We start from the raw sequence: 18,221 nt of genomic DNA, 5'->3' as shown, positions 1-18,221 counted from the left end.
AAAGGAAAGAAATGGCAAAAGGAATGAAACAATTCGGAAAACAGAAGAGGTGACGGATAATTGCTAGGTTGGATGCTTTTCATTAGTTGGGAAAAGCCTCAAGGAAGATGTCGTCCGTGCAAATCAGAACCGACCTGGGGAAAGCCTGATTGATCCAATGAGACACTGATGTGTTTTCGAGCAAGGACTTGCACATTGAAACTGATACAGTTCAGAGCAAGAAAGATAACAATGCCTTTGTCTTCCAGCCAAAACTGCAGTTACAGACAACCAAACATTTCATCTTGATCTGTGACAAAACATATGAATAACTTTAGTACTTTGAGATCATGGACCTTCGCTAAAGCCAAATTCTCTGTCTGGAAAATATCAAAAAAGTTACAAATCCTTATGTATCCGCCCTGGGATTCTGATCCATTCCAAAATGAGATTCCTTGGCCCATGCTTCATACTTGCACAAAGTTTCATAAAAAACAGGGCCAGTGTTTTTTTTTCTGTAGTCCTGCTGACAAAAATGTGCACAAACAAACTGCAATGAAAAAGTAATGTCCTTGGCGAAGATAAAAATAAAACTGTTAAGTGTCATAGATAAAAGTATCAGGCAGAGAGTGCAAACTAAGGGGTTTACAAAGTCCTGAAAGGGGTTTCGTTCCTGCAGATGAATGGCAGGGTGTCAGACCTGTGGACTCACCGCTCAGCTGCTCCATGAAGCAAACATTCCCATGAGCGTTGAAGGCCAGAGTGTCCGGGGTGATGCACAGTGTGTGGAAGAGGTGGGAGGGTCGGATGCTCTGCAGCGCCAGGACACACTCCGCACACACCCCCCACACCTCATCCTCACACAGACAGCTGTCCTGCAGAGACAGGATGTCCGCTAGAGACACATTCTCCTGTGGACACACACACACGTACAAGAAGGTCCAGGTTAGCATACACACATACATGGTTTGCAGTACAGTCAGGTGAAGTGAAGTGACGAGATGTAATAATCTGAATAAATCATATTGGTAGAGAAAATAAAAGCTATGTTTAGCATAAAAAACTAAAACAACATAAGTAGGCTACAACTAGTTTGTGTTTAGAAAATACAAGAAAATGTAAATTCCATTGAATTAAGACGGTTTTGAGAGATTAGCTTTAATGCAGGAGGAAATCATACATTCTTCTGGTCTTTTCTCCAATTATTCAAACTAGTTGTATGCAACCAGTTCACATGAATACATTTGTGAAGTTGACATTTCATTTCTTGAAATAAACAAACTCATCTAAATAATAATATAATATATAATAAAATAAAATATTACTTCTCACCTACAAAACTATCAACAACCTTGCCTCACTAACCACCTCAGTGACCTTATCCAACCACACACCCCTACCTGTCGCCTGAGGTCTACCCCCCCCCACTTTACTCACACTTAGATAAGGACTACTGTTTATGTTTTTTTGTTTTCTTTGTACTGTTTCTGTTCTGATTTGATGTAAAGCGTCTTTGAGCATTAGGAAAAGCACTATTTAAATCCAATGTATTATTATTATTATTATTATGATATAGTATACTATATATACACTGAGTAGACACAAGTTAATCCCTATGTTAGATAATAATTAACTTTTTATGTATTTAATCAAATCTGATCAGCATCATTGCTCGATCCAATGCTTGTGTAAGGGCAACTGTTAATGAGGAACTCCTTGTCAAGATGTCCATTAGGTTGTGGATAGGATAGGCTAGTTGGACCAATTCATGTTGTGTAGGGCAGAAAGAGGCAGAATGCAATAACTAATTAGGGCTAACTTACATAAACACCCCTTTGCAACCCAAATGATATATGTGTTTTTTATGCATGAAATAACTTGCTACATATAAGCAGAGGTGGGAAGTAACTAAGTACATTTACTCAAGTACTGTACTTAAGTTAAATTATGAGATACTACATGTACTTTAGAAGAAGAAGACATACTTTATTAATTTCTTTATCCACTCTGTTGTGTTTTTACACACAGGGGAGGATACACATGCACAAACACAGATGATATACATGCACACACACAACCACATGCAGAGGAGAGGTGGCAGAGCAGAGAGGCTGCCAGGTACACGGCACCAAGGGAGTAGTTTTCAAGGTTAGGTGCCTTGCTCAAGGGCACATCGGCAGTGGCCGAGAAGGTGAACTGGCACCTCTCTCATTCCATATTTTTGGTCCGATCGGGGAACGAACCGGCAACCCTTCGGTTCCAAGACCAAGTCCCTACAGACTGAGCCACTGCCGCCTTTACTTGAGTATTTCCATGTAATGCTACTTTGTACTCTACTACAATTCAGAGGTAAATGGTGTACTTTTACTCCACCACATTTATGTAATACCTTTATTTACTTTACAGATTTGGAAAAATTATGTGAAATATAATCATCTCTTAAAATTCATTTTATTGTCATTTGTATATAGCTACAGTGTAGTTATGACAATGAAAATTTTAGGTCACAGGCTAAGATTTTCATTGTCATAACTACACTCTTGAATCTTGAAAGTAGCATTAAATGGAAATGCTCAAGTAAAGGCGGCAGTGGCTCAGTCTGTAGGGACTTGGTCTTGGAACCAAAAGGTTGCCGGTTCAAGTCCCTATCAGACCAAGAATATGGAATGAGCTGGTAGCTGGAGAGGAGCCAGTTCAGACTTTAAATCAGACTTTAGTTACATCTGAAAAAGTAAACAGAGAACATTTTTACGGTGGTTGTTTGACTTATTCAGTTTCTCTGGAACAGTGGAAAGAGGTTTTTTTTGTGAATTTTATTTTCTCCTGTCGAATTTGTGTTTTATGTCGAAATGTTATGATGACTGTTTCTGTCAATGGAATGTGGTTGCTTTAAGGACGAATATTAATTGTATGTTTCCTTATGTTAATAAAGTATTACAATCGTCAAAATCCCGTTTGATTCGAATATTATATATTTATTTCAACTAGCGCCAAATACACCCAGGTTCCAAGTCCTGGAAATGAGTGCCTATTTTAACATTTCTTACGCAAAAAAGGTCAGGGGCCTCATTTATAACGCCTTGCGTAGGATTGACGTGGGAAGGTTGCTTACGTAGTACAAAGCAAAAAAATAGGTACAGAAATGTTACGACATTTTCCGATTCACAAAACATTGCGTACCGGTGAGGGAAGTGCGTACGGCACTTCCTACGCCTGTTTCCCTTTATAAATCACAATCGACTCGTAACGCCCAAAGAAACGCCCATTCATTCATTCATTTTGACTGACTGCATGAAGAAGATCGCAGGAAATTACAACCGAACAGCTAAAAAAGACATCTCACACCGTGTCTGATTTTGGTTATTTTGGGGAGGTCGAGATAAATCATATTGTTTGGTGGATGCAGTTTGAACCAGAGTAGCAGCATGGAGGTCGGATCGTCACCAAAATAAATAAATAAGTGGTCCGAAAAAAGTTAATGACAAAAAAAATACACATAACCTTCCTCAGGCAGTGTGTTTGTACCGGGGACAGGAGACACCCCCTTGATGAGAAACTAAGAAATGATCGGGGAATCCCTCCGGAGTGGAGTCATGACGACTGGATCTGAATTATTTTGTTGTATTTGGTGGTTTGTGTTCCAGCTGTCGATCAGCAACTATATATCCATAATCCACCAGTTAAAGGAAATACAACTAATGGATTGTGTTATATTAGCTGTACAATTTACCACATATGGTGTTCTTAGTTTCCATACCTCCTGTGTTTTATGAGCGACTTATCAAGTCTTGGCAAACGGCATAAAACACGATTAAACGTGATAGTATATAAAACCATGCTCGTATAACGCATTATAGAAATGCAAAACGGCGTCAGTTTAGACTTAGTTCTGTCCTCCTGCTTACCGCATCATTTATGAGAAAACATTTCATAACATTAACACAACATATTCGAGGTGGTTTTAAATAACATATCCGTATTTATTTATTTCTCCAAGTTATGTTTTTGTGTGCACTGAGGAGTCTCAAACAGGCGTTTGTTTAATCATTTTAAGATTGGCTTTAATCAATGTTTGAAAATGAATTCTTCATATTTGATAAATGAGAGGTAACATTTTATTTATGGTATTATTTCCACATATTTCTCTCCATTCTTCCTTCTGCCAACGGTGTCGCAGTTTCTCGTCTCTCCCGTTGTTGTGCTTAGTGCGTACGCATGGGTTAGAGTTTGCGTGGAGGACAGCACATTTTCCCGTCAAGTTAGTATTTTATAAATCGCAAACATTGCGTAGAAACTGCCGTACGCCATTTTTTGAGCGTATATCCCTTTATAAATGAGGCCCCAGATGTTATTAGTGGTTTTTTTTATCCTGTGGAAAAAAGGCTTTAAAACTACTTTGCTTTTAATAAATGCTTTTAGTGTTGTATGGAATCTCTGCAGAGCATATCATACATGTTAATGCAGAGCAATAGAGGAGAGAAGCAAAGCGCTCACGTTTCCCTTCACACCAGCACCTAAACGCACCACCAAACAAGAGGTTTCAAAACAGTCCCTGCTCTTAACTTCAGGCAGACAACTCGTGTGGAACGGCTTCATTAAAATGTAAATACAGAGTGTGCAAAGTGACAGTTTGGCGTGACATTGGCGAGAGATACAATTCTCTCTAAAGCCTGGAGTTACACTCCTACAGGTGGATTCTGGGATGCATAACACTCTGATAATGCAATGTTATCAGCAGCAGCAGCAGTGTAGCAACTTATTTAAAGTGCCTTCTTACAAAGAGATAAAAGTAACCAAAATTGCAATTGCTTTACTAATCCAGCAAGTTGAAGGTGCCCTATGGAGATTTTTTGGAAATAAACTGCATGATAATTTGGTGTTGATCACCAAAAAGCATTGCGTGTAGCCCCAATTTCCATAATCATAAAACAGCTCTAATCAGGCATGTGTTTTTATGATGTGTATGTCTCCTCTGTGCAGGGTTCGTCAATAGAGAGTTGTTTTCACATTTCTCTATTCCCTAAAATCGGAGATTCCAACGTACCCTGGGAAAGAAAGATTAGGTATGTCACAAATTGAAATGGACCAATTAAAACAGCCGAACAGCCACTATTTAAACCTTTATTTAGTCAGGCAGGAACAAGGTATTTTCTTCCAAGGATTAATGAATTAGCTAATCTTGTCTTGTTTAGGGCTGCACGATTAATCGATTTTAAATCGAAATTGCGATTTGAAATGATGCAATTAGCAAATCGCAAAGCCTGCGATTTGGGATACACGTTATACAGCGCGTCGGATTCAATGTTTTTCTTGTGTGTCAGACAGTCATCCACACCAATCAGAAGTGCTGTGCTCCACATGTACCAGCCATTGTTAACCAATCAGAAGTGGCCCAAGGTAACGACGCATACGCCCAACAACAACACTGCACGGGAAACGCCCATGTGTGAAGACGTTTCTAGCAACATTCATGCTGTGGATAAATGGCTTCAGCCGAGCCAGAAGCAACGTTGGACAATTTAGTCCCGAAGAAAAGCAACACTTCGGTTGTATGGAAATATTTCGGGTTTAGGACGACAGATGTGCAACAAAAGCAGGTGTTGTGCACGACCTGTCGTGGAAAAGTCGCTACATCCCGAGGCAACACCACAAACCTGTATCAGCACTTGAAAAAGCACCACAGGCAGCTCTATGACGAGTGTACGGTCAGAAACTAAGTGTTAAGTGAAAGTCCCGTAGCCGAATCTAACGTTAAGCAAACTAGTGTTTTAGAGTCGTTTGCGGCTGTTACGCCGTATGAAAAGGGCTCACGAAGGCACTGTGAGATAACCAATTCCATAACGCACTACCTCGCTAAAGACATGGTGTCTATTAACACTGTGAGCAACGAAGGGTTTAAAAAACTCATCCGAACGCTGGATAAAAGATATGCCATTCCCTCCCACACGTACTTTAGTCATGTGGCCATCCCAGAAATGTACACGGAATGTGGTCGAGCTGGTCTCAGTCTCATCGTGCACTTCATAAATTACGATTTTGAGTTGAAGAATCATTGCCTGCAAACGGTATACTTTCCTGCTGACCACACGGGAGAGAATATTGCCCATGGACTAAGAGAGTCCTTGTCCAACCGGAGTCTGAAGGAAGAGGATCAGACGTGCATCACCACTGATAACGGATCCAATGTTGTAAAAGCTGTGGAACTGAATCACTGGACAAGGCTTCAGTGCTTTGGACACAGGCTGCATCTTGCGATTGCTAAGTGTGTCTCCCTCTCCCTCTCCCTCTCTCCCTCTCACACCCCTCTCAGTTTCATAATTATTGTTATTACATTTTCTATCAGAAAAATGCAATACTGTACCTTACACAAATAATGTTTTGATTGAACATTGAATTGAATCGACCAATCAATCGACCAATCCATTATTCATAAAGTCTTGCACCTTAAAATTCACAGATATGGTTTATAGTAAAACTTTAGAAATTGTTTTTCGTGTTGGGAGCAAAAGCCTGCCTGTTTGTATTCTAAATATGTTTAAATGAAGAGAAGGAGATTATAATTTAAGAGGGTTATGTGTTTTTAAAGCATGTAAAGCAAGAATCCATGTTAAGTCTTGTTGTGTTTCAGTTTTGGGAGTAAAAATATGGAATAATCTTGTGATGTGATGATTTAAAATGGTGTAGTTCTTAAAATTCTTAAAGAGTAAAATAATGCAGCATTATAATTTAGCGTAAATGCTTGGTTTGTCTTTTTTTTCTTTCTTTCTTTCTTACTTTGAGATTTTCTGGGTTTTCTTTTAGATTCTATTGTAAAGGATAGGCAAAAATAAGCCTTGGCTTCAGCATATTCCTTTTTTCGGTCTTAAAATTGTTTGAGTTTTATTGTGTGAAATGGTTTTTGATATGTTAGATTCTTTTCTTACTGTATTTTTACACACATTTGTATGAGTATGACCGAAAATAAACCAAACCATTAACCTGTTCCACCCTGAGCCTGTTTTTCAGGTCTCAGGCTCGAAAATGACATTCCCAGAACAAATGACCATATCTTCCCTTCTATAAGGGTTAAATTAATAATCTTTGTTCTCAAAGTAATGATAAACCTGTGAGTTGGATGTAGAAAAGTCAGAATCAATATAGATGTTTTTTATTTGAAAGAAAATTCAGATTGAACATAGTAAAAAACTGTAAATTATAGTGTCCGTCCAAATATTATGTTTTACTTATAGTGAAAACTACCCTTGGATGATGGGTTAGTAGACTAAAAGCTTTAGGAATCCAAAGTACAACATATAATAAGTACCCTGTATCAAGATTGATGCAAAACAAGTTAAATTTGACCTTTTTAGAGAGATTTAGCAAAAAAACAAACACTTCTGGGGTCATTTTTTTCCATATCTCTGGCCCCCCTTGCTCGATTTTGATGAATGAAATCTCTTTATAACCGCTAGAGCCAATGGAATCGAAAGAAACTCCTACACACCCCAACACGTTAACAAATAAGTAGTGAGAGTGACGCGTGGCCAAAACCGGAAGCTGTTGGCTACCAATAGCAGCTAACTTTTTCTCTCCGTATTTTACATTAAAATGGAATTATGGATTATAAATACCCTCAAAGCCACAGATACATTATTAACCTATGGATCAATCGATTCAGCCACGTTTTTTCTCGTTGTAATGCCATTGAACACGTCTTTTGACCTAATTGACAGCTACGGTGAGACGATCTGCCGTAAATGCTCCGTAAAGGTACGTGTTGTGATGTCTGTGTTTGCTTCCCCTGTCGCGAGTTCGGATCGCTCAGTGATGATACTATACCTATATAATCTGTGGAGTCTCAGCTTTAATCGGATATATTGTATGTGCAGCTACGATAAGTAATAAGGGTATCTTTATCTTGAGTTCTGTGCTAAGTGCGTTAGCATTTTTTCGCTTAGTGCTAATTCAGAGGCTTGGTATTACCCTTGTGTTTTGTTTTGGTAAAAATGGTTCATATCTTCAGTTAGCTGAGATTCTTCCCGTTAATCTGGTGCTACACATTAATAGTTTCATAAATGTTAAGAAGCCCTGAGACACAGTCTCGAAAAGAAACGGTGGGGGGGGTTCACTGGGGGGACCGTCGTCCTTAAGAGGTTAATTAATTAATTAATTCATGATTTTCATTTTCAGAAAATGCTCTGAAAGAGAAGATCATGAAAGACCGTATAAATCGGGCAACAGGAGTTTGTAAGTCTTTGGTTTGCCATTTCTCGCACAGTTGGAAAAGAAGGCCGCACTGAGTGAGGCCCAGCGAGAGTTGCATCTGCCGGAGCACCCTCCCGATCACACACAATGATCGGGAGGGTGTTGGAGCAGAGAAAGGCCTTGTCTCAGGTTCTCTCTGAAGACAGGAAGACGGGTCACCTGGTCCCCAGTTGGCAGGACACAGAAGTCCTTGAATCCATCAACAACGCCCTGCGTCCTCTCCAGGAGTTCACAGATGCCCTCTCTGGTGAAGCTTATGTAAGTGCGTACCTGAAGCCAGTCCTGCATCTCCTGAAAACATCAACTCTGGCTGCAAAGGACGAGGACACTGCCCTTACCAAGGAAATAAAGTCACTGGTCCTTGGCTACATGGAGAATAAATACAGCGACCCGGCCACACAGGTAGGGATGGGAATTGATAAGGTTTCAACTGTTTTATTGTATCTGAGATCATTGTTTTGCAATTAGGAAAAACATGCCTGCATTGATGAAAGGAATCGATAAGCTTGGAGGCATACAATGTAGATTCTCTGAGTTAACTATTCTCTAATAATTCTACACACAGGAGCTTTTGGACATCACTTTGTTCGTTGATCCAAGATTCAAGACAGACTACATGAGCGCAGAGAATGTCCCAGACATCAAAGCAAGAGTGAAGATTGAAATGGAACAGGTGGCACGAAAGGTAACTTGTATTTATGTGCAGTTTAGTGAACACAAGATGCCACATGCAATGATATTGTATTTTGATTTAATTGATTGGCAATTTTTTTATGTTTACATAAAATGCCCAATTTCTCAGAATTACATTGATGCAAAACTTAACAGTTCTCATCTCTATGCTCATCTGTGTTTTGCAGGAGAAGAGGGCTCAAGCCAGCACCACAGACGCCGTGCTTCCGAGTGCAGGAGAGGCAGAGCCATCCACTTCGAAGAAGGCAAAGCGGTCATTGGGCAGCTTCTTTAAGAGCTGCGCTGCTGTGCCCCCTGCTTCAACTGCTGTGCAGTTGGAGGGTGCCATAGAAGCTGAGGTGAACACCTACCTAATGACTCCCACCATCGATGGAGAGGAGGATCCCCTGGCCTGGTGGAAGGTACACCGTGTTAACGTTCTGATGCTGAGCAAGCTGGCTCGCAAATTCTTGTGTATACCAGCCACGAGTTCCCCATCAGAAAGAGTGTTTTGTGCTGGAGGCAACGTGGTCACATGTCAGCGTTCATGTCTGAAACCAGCAAAGGTTGAAATGCTGGTTTTCTTGACAAAAAATCTGAAAAGATCTAAATTAGTTTTGAGAAGTAGATTTCAGGGAAGTGGCAATTACTATTTTATTTGTTCTGCACTTTATCTATTTGAATTCAATTTGTATTATCACTTTACTTAACTTGATTGCAGTATGTGCAATATTTAGATGCTGCTCCTGAGCCACACTTGAATAACCTTTATGCAGAAAGGTCCTATTTTATTTTTATATTGGAATTGTTCAATCTTTGTGAATTTGTGTGTATTTAAAGTTGTGTCTAAGACTTGTTGAGAGAAACAAAATGGCAGCTGAAAAAAAAACATAAATAAATATGTTGTTCCAAATATGTTGTTCCAATAAATATGTTATTCCAAATAAATATGTTGTTCCATATCTTTTAAGTTCTCATCCTTGCATTAGAATTAGAGCAGATAATAGTTTGATGGTATCATGTGGTAAGGCTCTCTGAAATTAGCCCATGATAGAAGGTGATAGACAGATTCATCCAATCACCTGCCAAGGATCTTTGAAAGTGCCTGCCCTTTTCCAAATGGCTTCCAATGGAGCTTTCCTAGATGGTTTGGTGAAACAAACCATCTGAGTCAGGTTAGTAATGCTCCATCACATGTTTTACATCTATTACACGGTGAATCTTAAACTGAAGCTCGACTTTATAGCAACCCAACGGAAGTTTCATGTAAGTTTAGTTCTTTCACTCGTAGCTCGGGCTGTGGGGGTTCTAGAGACAGTAGCCAATTTGTGCTCCTACGTCCCCTGAACACGTACAAACAAACTGCACGTTGATACGACCTTCCTAGCCGGAGATGTGGCCGCATTTTACAATAAACTTCCGTTGGGTCGCTTTAAAAAAATATATATATCGCAAATTGAATCACAATCGCAATATCTGTCAAAAATCGCAATTAGATTATTTCCCCAAATCGTGCAGCCCTAGTCTTGTTTTATCTTATCTTATCAAAAGCACAGCATCACTGCTAGAGGTCTTATATTGGTGAAAATCATTTCTTCAGAGGAACATGACAGCTTGTAGCGCTGAGAGCTAAGTTATTAAATAAATCTTAATTTTAGAAACTGTGAAAACAGCTGCCTAGGTAAACTGTTTTAAATATCACCTTGAAAAGTGCCCTAATTTTCACAAAGTTGCAGAAAACCCTGAGTTCTCCTTAGTTGCAAGGGTATTTGGAACACATAGTACACAGCGTACGAAGTGGCCCTGTTTACTGTGTCAGATGCGGTGATCTCAGAGATTCCACACAGTCTAATGCTGCGCTCGGATCATTACAGGATCCTCTGTTCGTTCTACAAGGACACAAAAGCCTGCCCTAAATTAGACAAGTGGGGAGTGAGAGGCATCACAAAGCAGCATCTGTCAAACACTATGTCCAGTTCTTCCATTACCATGAACTTCTTTCTTTTCCATTACATAATTTTTACCACAAAGTAAATGGAATGCATTATAGACCTTCTCCAGTTTTTCCGACCCCTTAAAGTGTTTTAGAGGCAGAGGCTAAAATGCCACCTGTGTTTGAAAACTTACATTCACACACATTCACACACCGTTAGCTGTACCATTGGGTGAAACTTAGGGATAGGTGTCTTTCCCAACATCAACATGTTGACTGCAGGGGCTGGTACGGAAGAAGATTAAGGCCCATGTGATTTTTTTGTATGATCTGACCAAAAGTACATTTTTATTTTTGAGATTAAAGTCAACATTATGAGATTAGAGTCAGAATTCTGAGTTTAATCTCTGAATTCTTAGAATAATTCTGCATTTTCTGATTTATTTTTACATTACATGTCATTTGTTAGACGCTTTTATCCAAAGCGACATACATACATTCAGTACTGTGGACAATCCCCACAGGAGCAATTTTGGGGAGAAGTGTCTTGCCCAGGGACACAACGACATGCTGACTGCAGTGGGACTTGAACTTGCTATCCCACTGAGCCACAACCTCCCCTATTTCTCAGAATTCTGAGATTTAAGTCAAGATTCAGATTAATTTTCTCAAAAATTCTGACTTTTGTCTCAGAGTTCTGAGTTTTTGTCAGATCTTGAAAAAAGTTTTTACATGTGGCCCTAATCCTCTTCCCTAGGCTGGGGGTCATTCCACCTATCTTTTAATTTCTTTAATTTTTTTACGTTTCATTTAGTTTAGTTTTCTTTTCAAAGTTAACTAATATAAAAAGTGTCACATGTCCAAATTACACCAACTTGAGTTCCCAGAAATACTCCCACCAAGTGTGAACAAACAAACTGTTCTCTATATTGTACATCTTGTGCAAATAAACCTTTTCCAATTTTTTCTCATTTATTACATCTCTTTGGGCACACTCTTTTCCGGAACATTGGTGGGGACAAAAGTGGCCATTTCAAATGATTCTTAATGCTGATGCTTTTATCCAAAGTGACTTACACTGAGTGCTTTCAAAAATTACAAAACAAACTAAAAAAGCTAAAATCCTGCCGGTAAATTAGTTATCAATAAGCCAAAACATTGTGAGTGCTGCACTGCTCTTTTCAGTTGCAGCAGATTGCGAACAAAGCGTATCGATGTGATCTTCTGGGTAGAGCACAATTATAGGGGAGAAAATGCCACTTCAAGCAGCAGCAGCCCCATAAATAGAAAGCTTCCCCCGAGAACAGTGCAGAGGAAAGCTGGAAGTCCCCCCCCCCCCCAAGTTAAAAATGCTGTCCTACATAAGTTTGCCTCTGAGCTCCAAGGTTCTGATACGAGGACAGTAAAATAAAGTGTCAGTAGTCAATGTGTTTATATTTTAGTGCATACACTTAAATATGTACTTTCTAAGTTACTTTATATAGGGATATATTGTGCGTTTAACTTGACTATGGTTGTCTGAAGTTACATTTCAGATCCATTCATCAGGGGTAAGGGAAAAAGTGTAATAAGATGGAAGCCGATTTATGTTTTGGAGTGTGTTTCTATGGCTACACTGTTTGTTAAATCGAAACACATGAATAAAATAAACACTGCAATCCCTCCCCCACCCCCAGTGTTTCCCCTATATACAAATATATAGCCGCTGATAGGGGGCGCCAGCCAGGTACCAAAAAAAATAATAATAATTACATTTCTTTTTTTTTTTATAAATAATAATAAGCGCCGACCCTTTTTGATTGTTTGTTATGTGGATTTGTAGTATTTGTGTTACGGACCGTCCACACAGCAGCGTTAAAAAATCTTGAAACGCTTCTGCCCATTCACTTTGAATGGGGTGACGTCACTTTCCCTCACTTTTCGCCGAACTGCATTGTGGGCAGGCGAGCGGAGATTTTCAGGATTTTCAGGATTCAAAGTTGAACAATGTTCAACTTTTGAGGCTGAGGTGGAAGCGTCAGCCAATCAAATCCTGTGTACGTAAATCTGACCGTTCAAGCTCTAGCCAATCAAACGGCGTGTAAGCTGGGAGTGACATACCGCAGTTCATTTCCTCATATTCCAAAAAAACATCGTCAGGAAACACGCTGTTTACAAGTAGTTCCAGCAAACATCCACTGATAAATTGCGATGTTAACAACCTCATGATAACCTCATATATTTTTTTAACTTAGGATCATACCAGTTCTTTAATTAAAGATATTTGGAGTTTTATTTGAGTTATTAATTTACATTTTTTGTCAAAGAGATGCTGATTTGAAACCGTTGTTACATACAGTTACGGCATTTCCTGTTTCTGCCGGAGAGAGGGGAGTTTGTCCCAAAGCTTGCCGCTGTATTTACTCCCTCCATCTGACAGGAGGGAGCCTCGTTGAGCTGCGAGTGTGGCTACAGACGGAGTTCACTCCGTCACGGAGGGGTAGGGTCGAGGGAGTGGTTTGGGATTGGGCTTAAGTCTACATGATATGTCCTGCCGACATGGCCACTTCCATACCAATCATAAATCAAAGCCCTCGATTGGTCTGTGTGTGTCATTCAAGCTCGGGAGGGTGTGTGTATGTATGGCACGAGGGAGAGAGAGGGAGAGGGAGAGAGAGAGAGAGAGAGAGAGAGAGAGAGAGAGAGAGAGAGAGAGAGAGAGAGAGAGAGAGAGAGAGAGAGAGAGAGAGCGCATAAAAGACATAAGGAGCTGTTTCAACAACGAGGGAGAGGGAGAGTCCTCTGCTGTGAGACTGAGAGAGATAAACAGCTCAGGTGAAGTTAAGGACTCTCTGAGTGTTTAGATAGTTAACTTAGTCTAAATTATCTCAGTAGGTCTCAAACGGTTTGGTCACCATTTATGTAAACACATATTTCCATTTGAGGGGGGAGTGATCAGAAAAATATGCATGAATAAAAAGAAAGAAAATGTTAAATAGGTGAAAAAAGGTAAGATAAACTTTAAAAACTTGTTGAGAGCTAAAACTTGTCTTTGCTGCTGCCTCAAAGAGGAGAAGGGGGGAGAGGGGGGAGACAGGAGAGGCTGATTCAGGAGCCCAGACACACTCACAACTATAAATGAACCAAAAATAAATAAATAAACAACTTTCAATTTTGTTTTATATTGGCTATGGTATGTTATTGGTTATGGCCATGTTCTTATGATTTTATGATTATTTAAATGTATACAGTTCTGTTTCATATGGGTGTTTCCATAGTTCTAGTCTCTTTATTTTCCCCTCAAAATGCACCAGATTGATGCATTTAACTCCAAAATGTAAAAAAATAATCTTACCGGGGGGGCATGGCCCCGGACACCCCTAGACGATTTGAGGTCCACCCCCAAAATATGTTCACATGGATAGGTTCCCAAAACATTTGCACATTTTTTAAAATAGTAACCCCTGTCCATATGTTTATTATTGGGTAGTATATTTAAACTATAGGGCTATCACTATGGGCAGCAACGCTGTAAATATTCACAAATAAATCCAGCAAAATGGCACAAAACAAAACTGGTAGTGGCCTGGCTGGGTATATAATTCCCGGCCTGATTTATTGTCCCAGTCCGGCTCTGGCACTAGGCCTCAAGAGCCTTTTTTGTGCTGGCAAACACATAGAAACATATTGGCAGGGCGCACTTCGCACGCGCACACACTAAAAGCTGTTCTCACATTTTGCTGGGCCCGCGTGCCTTAGCACCGCTGCTATGATTCCATCCTAGGGGAAACACTGCACCCCACTTTTCTTGTTTGTGCGTAAACATTGTCCTAGTAGTGTGCTGCTGTTTTTCTTGTTGTGACCGTCTTGTAAAAAATATAATACAAATATTAATTGAATTTGAACACGTTAGACCTCTACGAGTTGTAAGAAGTCACAATAAAGAAGGACTTAAAGAGGCCCTATTATTCTTTTAATTAATGGTTTTCCCTCTCCTGTAGTGTATTCTATAGGTTTGTGTGCATGTAAATGGTCTGCAAAGGCTAAAATCCCTGTGTTCCTTCCAGAGGGAGTTTCTCTCCCCCCCCCCCCTGCCTGAAACGCCTCCATTGGACTCCTTTGTTTACTTCTGTAACATAGTATCATAACTACGTAACACTGACACTTCTATTGGCAACGGCTATTACCCATTGTAAGTGGTAGGCTAAGGGGCGGGACATCTCTAAGCGGTTGACCAATCACAACAGAGCCGGCCAGCTAACCAATCAGAACAGACTGGGCTCAGGTTTAAGACAGAGGGTGAAAAGAGGTGATGCAGGCAGTATGAGAAAAATAAAGAGCTTTTTGAACATTAAAGCATGGAGACATGTCACAGTATAGACACTAAAAACAAATATGAAACTGAAAAGGAGTATCATATTGTCCTCTTTAAATGTCTCAGATGGTATCAAGATAGCTGTTTAATTATCGACTATTTCACCAAAAAAAGCAAAGACATGTAGCAGAATCTTTCTTCTGCTCTACTTAAATAATCATCTTGGAGCCTCTCCAGATTTGGTGCAGACATGAACACAATTGCTCCAGTCTTGATAATTTAGTCCTAAAATCTAACATTTGAATAATTCAAACTGAAAGAATCACTTTGCAGATTGAATCATTGTTCCTGAAGGAGGAAAACAATCCTCAGTGGCCTCACATTATCTAACTTAAACTTAGTTACAGTAATGTAATACCACCAGTTGTGCATAACATAGTACATTTACCGAGTAGGCCTACTACTTAGTACTATTTTGACAAACTTATAGTAGGCTACATTATTTTTCATTAAATGCTACACGTCTACTGCACCACATTTCAGACGCCAATAATTTACTTTAGTTTAGATAATACTCATAGTTACTATTTACATATAAAAATGTAAAACACATGCATATGATATGAAACTGTAGGCCTACTAACAATCTACCAAGCGTTATAATCCACATTGACATACAATGCTTACATTTGTTGACATTCATTTTTTTTATAATGAATTCAACAACAAAAAATGACATCCATTGTTTGTTATGATAAAAAGAGACCAAATAAATGCCATAACAGAGCCGTTCTACTTTCCTTTTTGTTGATAATACGAACTGTAGCCTACTTCTATTTAGGTAACATTTGAATTCAGCATTTTTCCTGTAATAGAGTATTTTAAGTCCACAGTGGGCTAGTTCTACTTTAAATAAAGATCTGAGTACTTCCTCCTCTGAATACCATAGAAACATAAGGTGTGTATTGAGGTGTAGCCTATTCTAACACCTGTTGAGTTACCTTTTAAACATAAAACACAAGAAACAATTTTCTATACGCTATTATCTCAAACAGCCTCGCCTCACCTCGTCCTCCAGCAGTGGAGGCAGATGCTCCAGATCATAAAACCTTTCCTCAGCTTTCCCGAAGTATGTGAACGCAGCATCGCTCCCCGAAGTGTCCATTGCAGCAGCTGTGGTTCCTTCAGGTGCTGAGCATGGTGTGGGAGCAGGCAGCGGTGTTTCCAGTGGAGACGGATGGCATGCCTGTAATCTCCCTGCAGCCCGAGGACAAGCGGGGCCCGACTACTTCCTGCAGCCGATGGTCACTGCGGGTCCAAAACAACACCGGAGAAACAGCGGGCTCACAGCAATGCGCCGAGTCTACCGCAGGCTGGGGGGGTGGAGGAGACGGCAGGTGGGTGGTGCTGGCCGCTGTTGGAGGCTGTCATAGCTGCTACACAGAAACAGAAACAGACAGAAGGCGATCCTCAGCTACAGATGTGTGATTCTTCAGTGTTGTCACCAGGGGCGTTTCCTGGACCTGGAAACAAACAGGGGCTTAGCCCACAGTTGCGGCGCCAGAGATTTTCTTTTGGGGGTGCTTGACGTTTCATAGAGGGTGCTCAAACATGTAGGGTTTCCCATTAAGGTACCGGGCGCTACAGTTGAATTTTCTATTGCAACACTCCCCACACGCACACACACAGTGTACCCGCGACTCTTACAATGAAGGCTCGTGATCATCTCACGGCATATAGGTGTAAGCAGGGGTAAAGTGCAATTTTTTATAATTGGGGGGTGGACTTCACCTCCTCTAGGGGGGTCCGGGAGCAAGCTCCCCTGGGAAGATTTTTTTTTTAAATATGAAGTTAAAAGCATCAATCTGGTGCACTTTCAGAGCAAATTTAGGGACTAAATCTATGGATACATCTCTCAACAACACCCATATGAAACAGAACTGTAAACAGATTTACTTTTTCTTTATGCATATTTTACAAATCACTCCCCTTTTAAACTGTATTTTTGTTTTACTGTCCTATAGTATGAGTTGGAATTATTTCATACCTGTTATTCTCTTATTTTTTATAACTATTATTAATGATCATATAAAGGTATGCCTTGGAAATACTTATTTACATAAATGATTACCAAACCGTTTGAGACCCACTGCTTAGACTAAAGTGAACTATCTAAACCAGGGGTCGGCAACCTTTTTGATATGAAGTGCCATTAAAAAAAAAGATTGTTATCAGCGTGCCAACGATCGAGAATTATCAACGGGGGGGGGGGGGTTGAGGAGCTTGACGCTCATGAACTATCAACAGGAGGGCGGGGGGGCCTCGCTGCGGGGAAGCAGTGTGTGGACCTGGTTTAAACGGCATAATAATAAGGACGATCGTCCGTTCTGTGATTCTCCAGAACACACATGTTATGATATTAGGGTCATGCAGAGTGAGATGAGATTGCTGTCCCTTTAAGAGAGAGAGAGAGGGGTGTGGCGTGTGCATGTGTGTGTGTGGATGGTAGAGCGAGAGTGAGCGAGCGTGTGTATGTTTCTGGAAGTGAAACGAGGCAGCAGAAAAACAGGTCTGTGATGTATTTTGTGAAACAGAAGAACAGCTAAATAAATGCAACGGCCTCCCAAGAAGAGCTCGCCTCTCTCCAGTCATTTAAGCTAAAGTGGGTTATTGAACCTGAAGCTTGTTGCTTCTGCCCTCCTCGACTACGGTCTGGGAGCCGACAGGAAAGTTCAACACACAGATGGCCAGTCCGCCCCTTTGTAGCATATTATTTCAATGAGAGATGAGCAGATCGCCACTGGTCTTTCAACTAAAGACACAGCCACGCAAAAACTGCGGCATTTGTAAAGCTCCTTATGGGTACTGCAATTTGTGAAGTGCTTTCCTCTGTGGTGAAACGATCAGCCCTGCACCACGGAGGAAAGCGGCAGAAAGTCACCTGGAGTTAAAGAGAGCGGGGCTGCGCTGCGTGCGGGGAGACGCGCTCTGGCGGCGGTCTCGTTCAGGATCCGAAAATACAATTTAAATATTTTGCACACTTATTCCACTTATTCCTAGGGTGCCACTGGTTACGGTGCCGCGTGCCAATGCTGGCAC

At 40.5% G+C, this 18,221-nt stretch overlaps 1 protein-coding gene across 4 annotated transcripts in view; it reads right to left on the bottom strand.

Annotated features, from left to right (window-relative positions):
- LOC117475380 (kinase non-catalytic C-lobe domain-containing protein 1) overlaps positions 1 to 16,480 on the bottom strand; it is a 67,893-nt gene extending 51,413 nt beyond the window's left edge. For all 4 annotated transcript variants that reach the window (XM_034121526.1, XM_034121542.1, XM_034121534.1 and 1 more), the window contains exons 1-2: positions 16,189 to 16,480; positions 692 to 890 (exon numbers count right to left, since the gene is read on the bottom strand). In XM_034121526.1, the coding sequence (XP_033977417.1) occupies positions 692 to 890; positions 16,189 to 16,287 (298 nt within the window). In that variant the 5' untranslated portion in view covers positions 16,288 to 16,480. The remainder of the gene's footprint in view (positions 1 to 691; positions 891 to 16,188) is intronic.
- Between the last annotated feature and the right edge of the window lie 1,741 nt (positions 16,481 to 18,221).

This window comes from Trematomus bernacchii, unplaced genomic scaffold (genome assembly GCF_902827165.1).
Source record: "Trematomus bernacchii unplaced genomic scaffold, fTreBer1.1, whole genome shotgun sequence".
NCBI lineage: Eukaryota > Metazoa > Chordata > Actinopteri > Perciformes > Nototheniidae > Trematomus > Trematomus bernacchii.
Note: the sequence above shows the minus strand (reverse complement) of the source record. Positions and strands in the feature narration are given on the sequence as shown.